Below are 18,472 nucleotides of genomic sequence, written 5' to 3'. Positions count from 1 at the left end.
ACATGAAGACAGCAGGCATGGCCATGAGCTTATACATGAAGACAGCAGGCATGGCCATGAGCTTGTACATGAAGACAGTAGGCATGGCCATGAGCTTGTACATGAATACAGTAGGCATGGCCATGAGCTTGTACATGAATACAGCATGCATGGCCATGAACTTGTACATGAAGACAGCAGGCATGGCCATGAGCTTGTACATGAAGACAGCATGCATGGCCATGAACTTGTACATGAATACAGCATGCATGGCCATGAGCTTGTACATGAAGACAGTAGGCATGGCCATGAACTTGTACATGAAGACAGCATGCATGGCCATGAACTTGTACATGAAGACAGTAGGCATGGCCATGAGTTTGTACATGAAGACAGTAGGCATGGCCATGAGTTTGTATTTGTAAAACTGATCATTTCAGAAACCATCTTTGGGACAAAATAAACAATGAATGGTTCTTTATAAATACAGATAGTCTGCACAAATATTTTCAGATGAATAAACGCTTGACAATGCCAAATTAAAAAAATTAATTTCTCTTCTACTCTACATGTTAAAAAATGCAATGCAGAAGCCCTCAAATTAATAAGATATTAACTTATAGAACCCTAATACACCAAAGGCAACTTGGAGGCTTACAAAGACATCAATAGCCCTAATACACCAAAGGCAACATGGAGGCTTAAAAAGACATCAATAGCCCTAATACACCGAAGGCAACTTGGAGGCTTACAAAGACATCAATAGCCCTAATACACCAAAGGCAACATGGAGGAGTACAAAGACATCAATAGCCCTAATACACCAAAGGCAACATGGAAGATTACAAAGACAACAATAGTGCTAATACACCAAAGGCAACATGGAAGATTACAAAGATATCAATAGCCCTAATACACCAAAGGCAACCTGGAGGCTTACAAAGACATCAACAGCCCTAATACACCGAAGGCAACTTGGAGGCTTACAAAGACATCAATAGCTCTAATACACCAAAGGTAACATGGAAGATTACAAAGACATCAATAGCCCTAATACACCAAAGGCAACATAGAAGATTACAAAGACATCAATAGCCCTAATACATTGAAGGCAACTTGGAGGATTACAAAGACATCAATAGCCCTAATACACCAAAGGCAACTTGGAGGATTACAAAGACATCAATATCCCTAATACACCAAAGGCAACATGGAGGCTTACAAAGATATCAATAGCCCTAATACACCAAAGGCAACATGGAGGATTACAAAGACTTCAATAGCTCTAATACACCAAAGGCAACGTGGAAGATTACAAAGATATCAATAGCCCTAATACACCAAAGGCAACATGCAGGCTTACAAAGATATCAATAGCCCTAATACACCAAAGGCAACTTGGAGGATTACAAAGACATCAATATCCCTAATACACCAAAGGTAACATGGAGGCTTACAAAGATATCAATAGCCCTAATACACTGAAGGCAACATGGAGGATTACAAAGACTTCAATAGCTCTAATACACCAAAGACAACATGGAAGATTACAAAGATATCAATAGCCCTAATACACCATAGGCAACATGCAGGCTTACAAAGATATCAATAGCCCTAATACACCAAAGGCAACATGGAGGATTACAAATACATCTATAGCCCTAATATACCAAAGGCAACCTGCAGGCTTACAAAGATATCAATAGCCCAAATACACCAAAGGCAAAATGGAGGCTTAAATGGGCATCAACAGCCCTAATACACCAAAGGCAACTTGGAGGCTTACAAAGACATCAATAGCCCTAATACACCAAAGGCAACATGGAGGATTACAAAGACATCAATAGCCCTAATACACAAAAGGTAACATGGAGGCTTACAAAGATATCAATAGCACGAATACACCAAAGGCAAAATGGAGGCTTAAATGGGCATCAACAGCCCTAATACACCAAAGGCAACTTGGAGGATTACAAAGACATCAACAGCCCTAATACACCAAAGGCAACATGGATGATTACAAAGACATCAATAGCCCAAATACACCAAAGGCAAAATACAGGCTTACATGGGCATCAATAGCCCTAATACAACAAAGGCAACATGGAGGTTTACATGGGCATCAACAGCCCTAATACAATAAAGGCAACATGCAGGTTTACATGGGCATCAACAGCCCTAATACAATAAAGGCAACATAGAGGTTTACATGGGCATCAACAGCCCTAATACAATAAAGGCAACATGGAGGTTGACATGGGCATCAATAGCCCTAATAAAACAAAGGCAACATGGAGGCTTACATGGGCATCAACAGTCCTAATACAATAAAGGCAATATGGAGGTTTACATGGGCATCAATAGCCCAAATACACCAAAGGCAACATGGAGGTATACATGGGCACCAATAGCCCTAATACTACAAAGGCAACATGCAGGCTTACAAAGACATCAATAGCTATTAGATCCTTCATGTACAAATCATCTGATGATTCTAAGTAAGCAAGAAATTTGATCCTTCACCTGCAAAAGTATCTGACAATGTCTGAGAAAACAAGAAATTTGATTCTTCCTCTACAAAATCATCTGACAATGTCTGAGAAAACAAGAAATTTGATCTTTTATTGACAGGATCATCTGAGGCTGTTTGAGTAAACAAGAAATGATTTTGTGGAACATGGATGCCATATATAGTATCTGAAAACTGGCCTAAACACAAGGTATCTAAAAATGGACCTAATCACATGATATCTGAAAACTGACCTAAACACATGGTATCTGAAAACTGACCTAAACACATGGTATCTGAAAACTGACCTAAACACATGGTATCTGAAAACTGACCTGAACACATGGTATCTGAAAACTTACCTGAACACATGGTATCTGAAAACTGACCTAAACACATGGTATCTGAAAACTGACCTAAACACATGGTATCTGAAAACTGACCTAAACATGGTATCTGAAAACTGACCTAAACATGGTATCTGAAAACTGACCTAAACACATATCTGAAAACTGACCTAAACACATAATATCTGAAAACTGACCTGAACATATGGTATCTGAAAACTGACCTAAACACAAGGTATCTGAAAATGGACCTAATCACATGGTATCTGAAAATTGACCTGAACACATGCTATCTGAAAACTGACCTAAACACATGGTATCTGAAAACTGACCTAAACACACATGATATCTGAAAACTGACCTAAACACATGATATCTGAAAACTGACTTAAATACATGGTGTCTGAAAACTGACATAAACACATGGTATCTGAAAACTGACCTAAACACATGGTATCTGAAAACTGACCTAAACACATGGTATCTGAAAACTGACCTGAACACATGGTATCTGAAAACTGACCTGAACACATGGTATCTGAAAATTGACCTGAACACATGGTATCTGAAAACTGACCTAAACACATGCTATCTGAAAACTGACCTAAACACATGGTATCTGAAAATTGACGTGAACACATGGTATCTAAAAATTGACCTGAACACATGGCATCTGAAAACTGACCTAAACACATATCTGAAAACTGACCTAAACACATGATATCTGAAAACTGACCTAAACACATGGTATCTGAAAACTGACCTAAACACATGGTATCTGAAAACTGACCTGAACACATGGTATCTGAAAATTGACCTGAACACATGGTATCTGAAAACTGACCTAAACACATGCTATCTGAAAACTGACCTAAACACATGGTATCTGAAAATTGACCTGAACACATGGTATCTAAAAATTGACCTGAACACATGGCATCTGAAAACTGACCTAAACACATATCTGAAAACTGACCTAAACACATGGTATCTGAAAACTGACCTAAACACAAGGTATCTGAAAATGACCTGAACATATGGTATCTGAAAACTGACCTAAACACAAGGTATCTGAAAATGGACCTAATCACATGGTATCTGAAAACTGACCTGAACACATGCTATCTGAAAACTGACCTAAATACATGGTATCTGAAAACTGACCTAATCACATGGCATCTGAAAACTGACCTGAACACAAGGTATCTGAAAACTGACCTAAACACATGATACCTGAAAACTGACCTAAACACATGGTATCTGAAAACTGACCTGAACACATGCTATCTGAAAACTAACCTAAATACATGGTATCTGAAAACTGACCTAATCACATGGTATCTGAAAACTGACCTAAACACATGGCATCTGAAAACTGACCTAAACACATGATACCTGAAAACTGACCTAAACATATGGTATCTGAAAACTGACCTAACCACATGGTATCTGAAAACTGACCTGAACACATGGTATCTGAAAACTGACCTAAACACATGGTATCTGAAAACTGAACTAAACACATAGTATCTGAAAACTGACCTAAACACATGATATCTGAAAACTGACCTAAACACAGGTATCTGAAAATGACCTGAACATATGGTATCTGAAAATTGACCTAAACACAAGGTATCTGAAAATGGACCTAATCACATGGTATCTGAAAACTGACCTGAACACATGCTATCTGAAAACTGACCTAAATACATGGTATCTGAAAACTGACCTAATCACATGGCATCTGAAAACTGACCTGAACACATGGTATCTGAAAACTGACCTAAACACGATACCTGAAAACTGATCTAAACACATGGTATCTGAAAACTGACCTAACCACATGGTATCTGAAAACTGACCTAAACACATGATACCTGAAAACTGACCTAAACACATGGTATCTGAAAACTGACCTAACCACATGGTATCTGAAAACTGACCTGAACACATGGTATCTGAAAACTGACCTAAATACACGGTATCTGAAAACTGACCTAATCACATGGCATCTGAAAACTGACCTGAACATATGGTATCTGAAAACTGAACTAAACACATGGTATCTGAAAACTGATCTAAACACATGGTATCTGAAAACGGACCTAAACACATGGCATTTGAAAATGGACCTAAACACAAAACCTAACCCATAGTATGATTGATGGATGGACGGACAGATAGATTGGATGAACAAAGGTAACACTATATGCCCCTAACACTGTGTTGGAGAGGTATAAAAGTACACAATTTCTGAATATGCATTCCTCTGAAACCATGACGCATTCACTTGACTTTGTATTAGTCAAACACAAGGTAACTTGTGACATTTCCTTAGTGGGCTTGGGAAGTATGAAAAGTATGTAACAATCAGCAGACTATTCACTGCTACAATGTACCTCCACTTCCACTGTAACACTGATGATGGAACTTTTCCTAGGGACTCCATTGTCATATGCCTCTACAGTCAGAATAATTCTGCCTCCTAATCCTGGATCCAGTTTTTCATAATCCAGACTCTGGGTAAGGGAAATAACTCCAGTCTGATTGTCCACTGTGAAGTTGCTGGTAAGGCCAAATGGTGTCTTGCTGATTTGATACAGGACTTGGCTGTTTGGGCTGTTTGGTTCATCATCATCCACAGCCTGGCAATTAACATCTTTCATTACTTCATGTGAAATTACAAATAAAAAGTAATAATGATGACACATAAGTTTTGTCACCAGCAGTTCATCAAAAAGTTACGTTAAATTATCTCCCTTGGCAAACTTATCAAAGGAATGAAAGCGAGTTTACTACTTTACCTCTTAATACAGCCTCATTATTATTATTATTATTATTATTATTATTATTATTATTATCATTATTATTATCATTATTATTATTATTATTATTATCATTATTATTATTATTATCATCATTATTATTATTATTATTATTATTATTATTATCATCATTATTATTATTATTATCATTATTATTATTATTATTATTATTATTATCATTATTATTATTATTATCATTATTATTATTATTATTATTATCATTATTATCATTATCATTATTATTATTATTATCATTATTATTATTATTATTATCATCATTATTATTATTATTATTATCATTATTATTATTATTATTATTATTATCATTATTATTATTATTATTATTATTATTATTATTATTATTATCATTATTATTATCATTATTATTCCCAGTGTTGATACTATTCTGTTTTTCCTGGCCATTTGTTTTAGATAACATACCATTTGCTAAAAACTATTGTCACCAGAGAAGTATAAGTTAATATATGCTACCAATACATAACATACAAACAAAAATTACCATATCATTATTACAGGGCTTGCCAGAAATAAAGCAAATGATCTCTTAGATAAGGTTTCTAGTCTGCTGCAGATTTATAGTCCTTCTAGAGCAATGAAAAATCACAGCCCTAGGAAACCATACTGCTAACATCACACATTGTAACGACAATTTTTGCAGGCTTTAGGACAATCCCCCAGTTCCATACCCTGAGTTCTGTTTCTTACAGAATAACTTTCCAATGCTAAGACTTTTTTTCTAGTGATATTAGTGACAAAATTTTCAATAAATTCATTGTAGCAGCCATATCTGAAGTCATTCAGAAGTAGTATTGATAAAATGTTCAAAATGGTCACTGTGGTGGCACATTAAATGTTTGGGTGTCACCATTTTAATGTAGGACCAGCCACAAGATGCTTTCTGGTGAAATCTCCATGCTAATATGACTTACCAGTCATACTGATGTGACCATCCATTCAGGAGGAGTAGGAAAACCACATGCTAATATGACCATCCATTCAGGAGGAGTAGGAAAACCACATGCCAATATGACCATCCATTCAGGAGGAGTAGGACCATGCCAATATGACCATCCATTCATGCCAATCTGACCATCCATTCAGGTGGAGTAGGAAAACCACATGCTAATCTGACCATCCATTCAGGAGGAGTAGGAAAACCACATGCCAATGTGACCATCCATTCAGGAGGAGTAGGACCATGCCAATATGACCATCCATTCAGGAGGAGTAGAAAAATCTCATGCCAATATGACCATCCATTCAGGAGGAGTAGGAAAACCACATGCCAATATGACCATCCATTCAGGAGGAGTAGGAAAACCACATGCCAATGTGACCATCCATTCAGGAGGAGTAGGACCATGCCAATATGATCATCCATTCAGGAGGAGCAGGAAAACCACATACCAATGTGACCATCCATTCATAAGTAGCCATAACAAGATCTTCAAGAAGGCTGCTATTACAGCCATATTGGTGATGGGCACCATTTTCATTTGGACCAACTAGACATCATACAAAGTCTTTTGGTGAAATCCCAGATTGCTATGACAATCCATTTAGGTGGAGTAGCAATAATGCAGTTTTCAAAATGGCCATTGTGGTGGCCATATTGGATGTCTCATTTCATTTTGGACTAACTAGGCATCATAAGATGTCTTCTGGTGAAAATCCCATGTGAATATCACTTTCAGAAGTAGTGATAACAGATTTTTAAGATGGCATATGTGATGGCTTTATTGTATCTCAGATAGGCACCATTTTTTTTTTGGACCAACCAGGTATCATAGAACTATGAAAAAATGAAAACCCAATATTGATATATCATCCACTGATGGAGTAGCCATAACAAAGTTTCCATGTCAGTTGTCTAAGTGGCACCTTTTTGTTTAGGACCAAGTAGACCTTGGGATGAATATGTGTACAAAGTTTCATGGCAATCCTTCTAAGGAGAAATCATGACTTGCTAGATGGACGTCATACTAAAAACCTGTAGACATACTGTTGCATGGATATCTATTAACAGACTAAAAACCTGTAGACATATTGTATTAACATTGCATGTAAGTATTGTTTAATACATCACCTGTATCTGAATAGACCCACGTGTGAAATTCATTCTGTTTTCCTGCACCGTGCCATAATATTCATTCCTCCTGAACAAAGGGGGATTATCATTCTCATCCGAAATTGTAACTTCTAGTTCCACTGGAGTCCGGAAACCTCCCCCATCCTTGGCTTCCACTGTCAAGTAGTACTTGTCAACTTTCTCTCTATCTAGTTCTCCACTTACAAACACTTCCCCTGTGGTTGCATTTATTGTAAATCTGTGGAGAAAAGGGAGGAAAATTTCAAATTAAGAACAGGAAGTGTTAAAAATGAAAATAATTACTAAATGTCATGACAGGAAATTTCACCCAAGCTACATAGAGTTACTTGTAAAACATTCTACCATGCACCTTGAGAATCCTCAACATTAATTTTGTTTAATTATGCACTATATACAGTGTGACCCCACTATAACATGGTGGTTGGGGTCCATAGAACCTGCCTATGTTATAGGCTGAATCTTGTTATAAACAACCAGGTCAGTTAGCTGAAGAAAATGATGCATGTACCTAAGACAAGAAGGGTGTGTGTGTGTAATAAAAGCAGGTTAAACAGTATGTGCTTTTGATTAAATGAAGACAGACTAGTCTGAAAAACACTTGTATATTGACAACTTACATCTGTGTAGTAAATCTGTAATCTGCTGAGTACTGTTCATGTATGAGTCACATACCTTTGAAAACACAAATAACATACACACACACACACACACACACACATATATATATATATATATATATATATATATATATATATATATATACACAAAAATTGGTATTCCTCGTTTGATCAATATCCAATTGTAACTGAACCATTCACTACAATGCTGTTGCTGGTATCATGAGGCTATAGTTGTTTACATGTTACATGAACATGTACTTAATCTGGCCTAGATTTTGGTCAGCTGGAAACAGCTATCATCTTGCCAATGATACCCATCTTCAATTAACTTGACAGCCAGATATATATGGTTTCAAAAGATAGGAAATTTAATTTGTGCTTTATGCCACTGTTGGTAGCAACCGTGACCATAAACCTTTTCCTGCAAAAAGGAAACTGATAATAAATGTGTTCCAGCCACTTTGGAAAATGCAACAATAGACCAGATTCTGTTGTTTTATTTAAGTTTGGTGTTGACATCCTGTGATGAAAGGTGTTTTGTTTTTATTGAAGATTTTAGTTGGCTATCTTTGATGAAAGGTGTTTTGTTTTTATTGAAGATTTTAGTCAGCTTTCTTTGATGAAGGGTGCATGTGTTATTGAAGTTACCGCTCAAGGACAACTTTGGAGGAACAAACAAATGCCCGTTTCTTATTGAGGCAGCAACATATAATAATTTTAGAGGCTGATTGTTTTTTCATTTGCTTAGTATTTATGAATAACAATAGATGCTCTAAAGCTAATCAGTTTTCTTTGAAGTTTTGGCAAAACTTTTTTTTCTGAGTGCATTTGAAAAACAAAAGAATAGCCATCATGTGGTCAACTGTAGCAGTTACTGTTCCTGCCTTCAAAGGTTGGTCAACTGTAGCCAGTCCTGGTAGCATGACTATTGGACAGACCAGCAAACAGATCTATTTTGGGTTGTTTTTTTAAAAAACATTTCTTGTAGTGGAGTGATACTGCCATTCACACATGCGTCATAAATTTAAAACAAAAAGGTCAGCTGACCAACAATCTTGTGATAACCAGTGAGGTATCTCCCTGCTAAAAGCTGTCAAAATTTTAGACAATTTCTACTGTGTAGCCATCAATCCTAACAATCAGTTACACGGGTACTCTATCAAAGGAATGTTGTATTTAATGTGTACAAAACTGAAGTGAAGCCATCATTTTATTTTTAATTCACAGTATGTTAAATATATCACTACATAATGTCATCTGGTACAAAGACCAAAAACTCATCCTCATTTTCTGATAAAGTTCTGAAACAATTCTCCATAAACATCTAGTAATTTGTCATGATCTAGCCATCGTAAATATCATCTAACTCCCTTTCCTTGGCCTCACTGTCATATGCAGATGATTGTTTAGAGACAAAGCTTGAACTTTGTAAGTAACACTTTGGTCAAAAAATTTTGTAAAATCTATACAAGGTTGCAAATGAACACAAGTCAGTTGTGCAGCAAGATCAAATAAGCATCCTGTATTACTTGCCACTGTACCATACTCATGGCTCAAATCAAATAAGCATCCTGTATTACTTGCCACTGTACCATACTCATGGCTCAATCAAATAAGCATCCTGTATTACTTGCCACTGTACCATACTCATGGCTCAATCAAAGGGTTGTCACATGGGATTAAGGTCAATTATTTGCTGGAAGAGGCAGACCTCTGTTTGGCACAATAAATTACATGTATCTGGAAGAGGCAGACCTCTGTTTGGCACAATAAATTACATGTATCTGCAGCTCAATCAAACGGATTTTCAACTTTAAAACAAAGTGAGTGCAGCCTTTACATTTCTGGCAGAAAACTTGTATAGTATATGGTAAATGGGTACCCTACCGCTCATTTTCTTACCCAGGTTATTATCAGTGGACAGGTACCCATGCACCCAGATACCCGTTGGCATTTTAACTACCTGCTGTAAACAGGTGGCAAAGTCCTTGCCAGAAATCTGCTGAATTGTCTTGTGCAGCACATAAATCACAGGTTCCTGCTGAGAGCTATTGTGGCTAGAAAAAAGAAATGAGGGGAAATGCATGGTGTTTGCAGCTCATCAACTTCGGGAGATATGTCAAGAACAGAACTCCAGTCAGTACATGACATGCATCAACCTGACAAAGCCTTTGACACAGTCAGCCATTGGGGTCTTTGGAAGATCATGACAAAATTTTGGTTGCCCAGAGAAATTCATCATGATGGTTCAGCAAGTACATAATAGCATGCTCGTTCATGTTGTGGACAACAGCAAGACATCTGAACCATTCCCAGCCACTGATGGAGTCAAGCAAGGCTGAGTGTTGGCCCCAACCCTCTTCAGTATAATTCTCTCCCATGCTTACTGATGCTTTCCAAGGTTATGAGACTAAGCTCTCCTATTTACTGATGACTGTTCCCTGAATGCAGAGGCATCAGTCTACAAAAATATTTAAGAAACCAAGATGGTGATCAGATGCCACATCAAGAAGATGAACCATTATTACATGATCTGCCTCAGGAAACTGAAGACAATAAGATGGCAGGATACAGTCCCAGACACTGAGGTTTCTCACACATGCAGGCATTCCAGGCATCCACACTCTGCTGATGAAATCACAGTTGAGATGTGCAGGCCACATTACCAGGATGTCAGATGGGCAACTACCAAAGAAGATCTTCTATGGCAAGCTAAGGAGGAAAAGCAATCTCAGGGTGGTAAGAAGATATGGTTGAAAAATTCCATCAAGACATGAAATACTTCAATATTGCCCTTGAGTCTTGGGAAGATCTCACACAGGATCGCTGCACTTTATGCAGTCTCATCCATACAGGAGCTAAAGAATCTGAACTAAGGAGAATTACAGAGGCAGTGCAGAAGCGTGAGCCACAGATAGTTCAAAGCACAAAATTGCCTAATCAGCCATTCATGTTCAGAAACCAGACCAGTTAGTGATGTCATTGTCAAAAGAGAACAAAAAAATCAAGAAAAAGCCTTTCGGAAAGTTTCAAGCAGACTTTTTATTATGGTAGCAGTTGTATTATCCAAGCTGTGAGGGGAGTAACCCTCTGTAAGTAATATAGAATCTGGTACTTGTAACAATCCTCACTTGTAACAATCCTCACTTGCAACAATCCTCAGAGGTCCTTTTGTTCAACAAACATTTTTGTTTCACAAACTGGACAAAAAACCCCAAAAGGATAAGCACATTGATTGACTATAAAGTCTAAAATGCTTTGAATGAGAGAAGACATCAACGTGCACTGGGAATTTGTTAGACTAATGGAATGTCCAAAATACCTTTTGATATAATTTTTTCAGCTGTATTCTCATAAAAGATTTTACTAATATCAGGTATGAATGTCTGATTTCTAAAACTAAACTTAATTATTCTACTAGTAACCAAATTTGTCCTGTTTGTGTTTTGTCGTTATTATATATAATACTGGTATTGTGATGTTTTCTATAGGCCTTTTAGCATTCAGTTCCAAATCATTGTTGGTTATTTCTGTTACAAATTGGATTGCTGTTATCCATTATAAAACAATGAACTGAAGCAGTGTCATTAATTAATGATGATTGATGTATAATGAGTATTGACGTCACGCTGACATGCATTATATACTATTATGTGTATCCTCAGTCTTCTCTACTATCTTTTCTAGTTTACCAATATATTTGTACCCTCTTTTTTCTTGCCATCTTAGTTTTGTAATGTATTATTTTTCAACAGGTAAATTTGCTTCGTTTGGTGGTAAAATCTAAAACTAGTAATAAACCAGAACTGACTAATGGTAAAAGTGGGTCAACTTCACATATGCAGTAATTATTATCATATTTCTAAGTGTTGCAAGAAACCACAGAATAGTCAAAACAGATTTCCATTGTGGAAAGTTGTAGGTCCATCACTCGCATCACCACCAAATGAGATTCAATATTTCTGCATATTCCTATCATTATTTTCCCAGTGATATTAATTTCCTGATCTAATGTTCCTCATTTCTTCTGCAATTTATGCATATCAAAAATTTTAGTTGTATCATTTAAAAACTTAATGTAATCAACACAAAAATTTAATTGTTTGAGTAGGAAGTTTTTAAAAAAATCACCAATACTATGGGTTCTGGCATTATAAAAGCACATTTATTTGATGCATCATCATAGTCATTTAAGGTGTAAAATGTATTAATTTCATCTTAAGTAAATGAAACCTTGAATCTAACAGACAAATACTGATAATACCAAAATAAAAATTATCAGTTTTAGAACCAGTTTTACTGACTTTAAACCAAGTATATAATCTGAGTCAGACTGAATAATAGTTACAAAAAAAATATATCATTCTTTTGACAAATTAGCAGTCAGATATTTAGTAAGCCTATGGTCTTTCTGCTGACCAGACCAAAAAACACCCTATGTGACCATGTCCAATGATATCACAATGATAATCACAGTAAAGCTAGAGGTGACATCTGTTGAGGATTTTGGTTTCAATAGTGCCTAAATAGAGTGGAGCAATAAGAAAGAGAGATGGATACTTATGTGTTAGATAAATACTGAACTATGTCCATTTCCGCTTTCTTCCCTTATTTTTGCTGTTGACTCCCCTTTATTTTGACAAGGCCATTCCTCTTATACATAAAATCATGGCAGCATATCTGCGAGGGAGATAACTTGGCCAGGTTATCTGATATTACTGGTCTTGAGTTATCCCATGGTATTTGTGTTACTTGGACATTACAGTGTGATTGGTCAGAGTGGCTGTAGAAACCATACAATGATTGGGAGTTGACTAACTATTTAGTTTATATGGAAACATGGAAGTCAGGTAGAATACATGAAGAAATTAAAGGTTTACTATCTTGGAACTCAACCTCCCAGTTTCATTTCACATTGGTCTACACATTCTTGGCTGACAGACAATTAGGATATGATGGGCATAAATGTATTTCTTTTATTATTTGTGCGACATTGTTTTCTCAGGTTGAACAAGAAATAATATCAAAAGGAGTGTGTACAGTTAACTATAAAAAGAATGAAGCTACTCAAAAGATGAATTAAATCAATTTATACAATCTGCTCTGCACTGTTCCTAAAACAGCATAATTTAATAAAAATCTTGGAAATTTAGAGATCCGAAAAATCTATTGGCAGATTATGATTATCCTGGCTGTCTTGAATTAAAAATCTGATTTCTTGGTTTAACACTTACTCAATCCAAATGCATCACTGAAAAACATTGATGCATTTTCAGATTGTTTGTTAAAAATATTTATCAGACTATGCACATGTCCAGATATTATTAACTATAGCTTGAATAAGCAATGATTGATAGATCCGGTTGGACCAATATAAAGTTTTTGAGAAAATTTAAACTTGATTGAGCTATAAAAATGAATAATTGGTTTCTCCATCTCAAAGGCTCACACACAAAACTGTCACAAGCTGCTAATATATAAATCCATTAATAGAGACTGATGATGACTTTTCAATAGAAAAACATAATGAATGATATTAATAGGCTTGAGGACGGACAATTACTATGGTCAAAAATTTATAAACTTGTACAGCTGTGGCAAAATGATGAACCAATACTACTGCTGCTGCAGGTGTTGCTGTTGATTAGGTGGTTGATTGGTTTGGTTTGCTTTTTGGTATTTTAAATGCCATTTTGTCAGAACAGAATAGGCTATATATGGTGGACGGTATATCTGGAGGAGGAAGAGCTCTGAAAGACCACCAACACACATTGGTCAATCTTGAACTTAAACTCAGAAATGAGCAGTGCTGATCAAATCTCACTGCCTGAGATCCTGAACTAATGTTCAAAATCAGGTAAGTAAAATTATCAGTGATCAGTCCAGGACATTAGTGTTTTTTACTACCGGTATTTCAAAAATTTGGGCATATTCATACTTTCATGCTTTAATCACTTTATCTACCTTTATCTGGCCATTCAGGCCCTCAGGACATACTGAATACTTTACCTTTTATCTGGCCATTCATGCCCTCGGGGCATACTGAATACTTTACCTTTATCTGGCCATTCGTGACCTTGGGGCATACTGAATACTTTATCTACCTTTATCTGGCCATTCATGCCCTCGGGGTGTACTGAACACTTGATCTACCTTTATCTGGCCATTCATGCCCTCATGCCCTCGGGGCATACTGAATACTTGATTCAACTTTTATCTGGCCATTCATGCCCTCGGGGCATACTGAATTACTTGACTGAACCTTTATCTGGCCATTCATGCCCTCGGGGCATACTGAATAATTGATTCTACCCCATTCTATGCATATTTATTTACATCACATCTACCAGTGGTCATTGATAACTGTTTCATATGTGCATGTCCTATTATAGTGCACATCCTTTTTATGCTTGACTGCTAGGCAATCAAATTATCAACAATCAGAACATGCCAAACAAACCAAAGCTGGTATATTCAATTAGCAGTGTTTTAAGTATTTTGGTTGTATTGTGTTTACTCAAACCAGGTCCTCTGTATGCTTAATCCAGCAAGTGTTTAAATTAATGAAAGAAACTTTACTGACATTAGTGTTGGTTTCCTTGAAGAACTAATTAAATGACAGTGCTGATTCTTTAATTTTTAACTGATGATAACAGACGAGTGTGTGTCTGTAATTTGGATTTTTAATGTAGCTTTAACAAATTTTGAGTCAAATCACTACGATGCATGTAGTGTGTCAGTTTATAGTGGTTTCTAGCAATGGGGCATCATGATGCAGACATGTAGCATCATGTACCACTCAGTCACATCATTCTCACATCAGGCTAACCAGTCCTAACACTAACCTCTTAATGCTGAGTGCCAAGCGAGGCAGTTCCTACAGGTACACCACTGATTTTCCTGCAACGGATAGTCAGGCATCTCTTTTAGTCCAGACAAAATTACAAGAGGACACTTGAAATTCTCGACACAGCCAAATTAGTTCACTGGGCGCGCACTCACTTGGATTGTTTACACTTCAGTTGCTGGTGGTAATACTTGTATTTTGTACGATTCTTTGCTTATTTTACTTACAATTAACCCTAGCTATGGCTTCTAAGAAAAATTCAAATGTCAGTGGTGTCAAGCATAAACACCAGTCAATATCAATACAAGATAAAGTAGAACAATTGAAAAAACTGGACCGTGGTGTTTCCTTGCTAAAGCTGTGACACATATGGTATTGGTTATGATATAAAGAAGCAGAGGGACAAAATATTGAAATTCTATTCAGACAGTGATTCCAAGCGAAAGAACGTTAGAAAAACAATGAAAGATGGTAAGAGCAGTGAACATGACCAAGTGATGATGGAATGGTTTCGACAATGTCGGAGTGATGGAGTGGACTTGTCTGGCAGGATGGAAATGGCAGGCTCAGCTGATTCATAATGAACTTAAAGTAGAACATGTCTGTGACTATAGTGAAGGATGGCTTCAAAGGTTCAAGAAGCATCATGGAATTTCCATGCATAAAGTGTGTGGAGAAAAATGGTCTGCAGGTTTCATGTTTTTACAGCATCTAGGATTTCAGCTGTAAGCCAGTTAGCTTGGATTTCATACTTTACTTGATGTACTTTCAGTGGTGTATGCTTACAGACTATATCCATGAATAAGTCAGTCCACACCCTCAGAGCTTTAACTATGTCATCCAAATTTTGGATCATATTCCATGGAACTTTTATATAGATCGACATTGAGAAATTGTTCTTCATTAAAAAATTTGAACTATCTGTAAGTGATAGTTTTGTATGTATTTTTCTTATTTCTTTTTGAATTTAACCTTTCTTGTCAAAAAAATAGGATAGTGGTCACTAAGACCAACATTTGGTACATTAACACTAGCCACATTGTCTGGTAGGTTGGTATAAATGTGATCAATAAGAGTGCTTGATTTTTCTGTTACCCTTGTGGGCTCATTTACCAGCTGGATTAGGCCTAATGATTCAATAAATTTCATCCAGTTGTTCCTTATTTGAGTATTGAGTAGGTCCTTATTTACAACACCAAGTATATATATCATTATTTCTCCTGTGCAAGAACATTTTCCATTTGTTTCAAAAAGTTATCATTCCAAATTGCTTTGGAGGAAAGTGGTCTATAAATGAAACCAACTAGGAATGATTTTGCATTATTTTGAAAAATTTCCATCCAGATACTTTCGATTTCATGTGAGTCCAAGTCAAGTCACCTTTCTGCATTTACATCTTCCCTAATGTATATTACAAGACCTCTCCCTGCTGTCTCTCTGTCCCTGCATAATGGTTTATTGTAGCCTTGACAGTGAAATAGATTATCATAGCATTTAATTTGGTTTCAGTGAGTCCTAAAACATGTATATTATTTTCCTTGGAAGACAAGATTAACTTAATCTGGTCTATTTTTCCCACTATACCTTGTACATTTAAGTGACCTATGTTAAAACTTTTTGTATTTAGTTTCATATCAATTATATATATGTCATCATGCAATGGGTTACTCACTGATGTGATGTGATGTGATTTTTTTTTTTTTAATGTAGCTTTAACAATTTTCAGTCATATCGATACAATGTCTGCAATATGCCAGTTTATAGTGATGTCTAGCATTGGGGCATCATGCCGCAGACATGTAGCATGATGTCCCACCCAGTCACATTATCCTGACACCAGGCCAACCAGTCCTAACACTAACCCCTTAATGCTGAACGCCAAGCGAGGCAGCTGTTAATACCATTTTTGTAAGTCTCTGGTATGACTCGGCTGGGGATCGAACCCATGACCTGTTACTCAATGAGATTGTCTCCATACTACTTTTATCATTCTGACATCCTATTTCCATACTTAAATGTTCATATATATTAGCGTTTTCAAAGTCACATACAGGCCCTGGAAATCCATTAACTTTTGCATTTACATTAGTCTCACTAGGTACATTTAGATTTGTTTCAAGCACCATGCATTCTCTTTGCCAGCTTCCTTAGAGTATGTATATTACATTGATGGACAGAGTCTTGTTTGTGTCCAAATTAATGGCATCTGAAGCACTCAGGTGGCAGGGTCCAGTTTCATAAATTGGCCTCTGGCAAATTTTCTAACTTAAGGCTGTGACTTCTTCAGGTATTATTGTTTACTATTTAAAGATATGGATATATTTCTGAACTAGGTGTTTCGGGCTTGTCTTGTGTTGTAGGTTGATAGTGAAATACCAATTATAAAGTCAGCTAGGAAGAAGAGCTAGCCTCCCATAACAGTAAACACATGGGCTTGGGGCAAGTAGAATATCCCAAAAAAGGGTCCAGTTTCGTAAATTAAAATAATATGAATCTGTAAGGGGCAATGTTTTCCCCATGCCAGATATTATGCAAAATAATATGAATCTGTAAGGGGCAATGTTTTCCCCATGCCAGATATTATGTAAAATAATATGAATCTGTAAGGGGCAATGTTTTCCCCATGCCAGATATTATGTAAAATAATATGAACCTGTAAGGGGCAATGTTTTCCCCATGCCAGATATTATGTAAAATAATATGAATCTGTAAGGGACAATGTTTTCCCCATGCCAGATATTATGTAAAATAATATGAATCTGTAAGGGACAATGTTTTTCCCATGCCAGATATTATGTAAAATAATATGAATCTGTGAGGGGCAATGTTTTTGATTAAAACAATTCATATGGTGAATCATAGTTTCTATTACGTTCCTTCTGTTCTTGGTTGGTTAAATTTGAAAGTGCCTTTCCGCCAGGGGGTACGTGTTTTACTGTAAAAGCGCTGATTATTTGCTTCAGAGAATATAATACATCCTGCTGCTGTAATGCCAACATTTGCTGTTGAATTTCTTTTCCGCACTTGCATTTCATGCACAAACCCCGATAAAAATCTCACTGTAATGCTAACACTTGCTGTTGAATCTTTTTCCGCACTTCCATTTCATGCACAAACCCCGATAAAAATCTCACTGTAATGCTAACACATTGTTGTTAAATCTATGTTCTGCACTTGCATTTCATGCAAAAACACCAACAAAAATCCCACTGAA

General features: G+C 36.4%; 1 protein-coding gene across 1 annotated transcript in view; it reads right to left on the bottom strand.

Annotated features, from left to right (window-relative positions):
• Window positions 1–18,472, bottom strand: part of LOC149806231 (cadherin-23-like) — a 317,815-nt gene that overhangs the window by 138,728 nt on the left and 160,615 nt on the right. The window contains exons 17-18 of the mRNA XM_089935354.1: window positions 7,768–8,008; window positions 5,235–5,480 (exon numbers count right to left, since the gene is read on the bottom strand). Coding sequence (XP_089791480.1) covers window positions 5,235–5,480; window positions 7,768–8,008 — 487 coding nt within the window. The remainder of the gene's footprint in view (window positions 1–5,234; window positions 5,481–7,767; window positions 8,009–18,472) is intronic.

Source organism: Sinohyriopsis cumingii, chromosome 2 (assembly GCF_028554795.1).
Source record: "Sinohyriopsis cumingii isolate HCF-2022 chromosome 2, ASM2855479v2, whole genome shotgun sequence".
Lineage (NCBI taxonomy): Eukaryota > Metazoa > Mollusca > Bivalvia > Unionida > Unionidae > Sinohyriopsis > Sinohyriopsis cumingii.
This window is presented reverse-complemented; position numbering and strand designations above follow the sequence as displayed.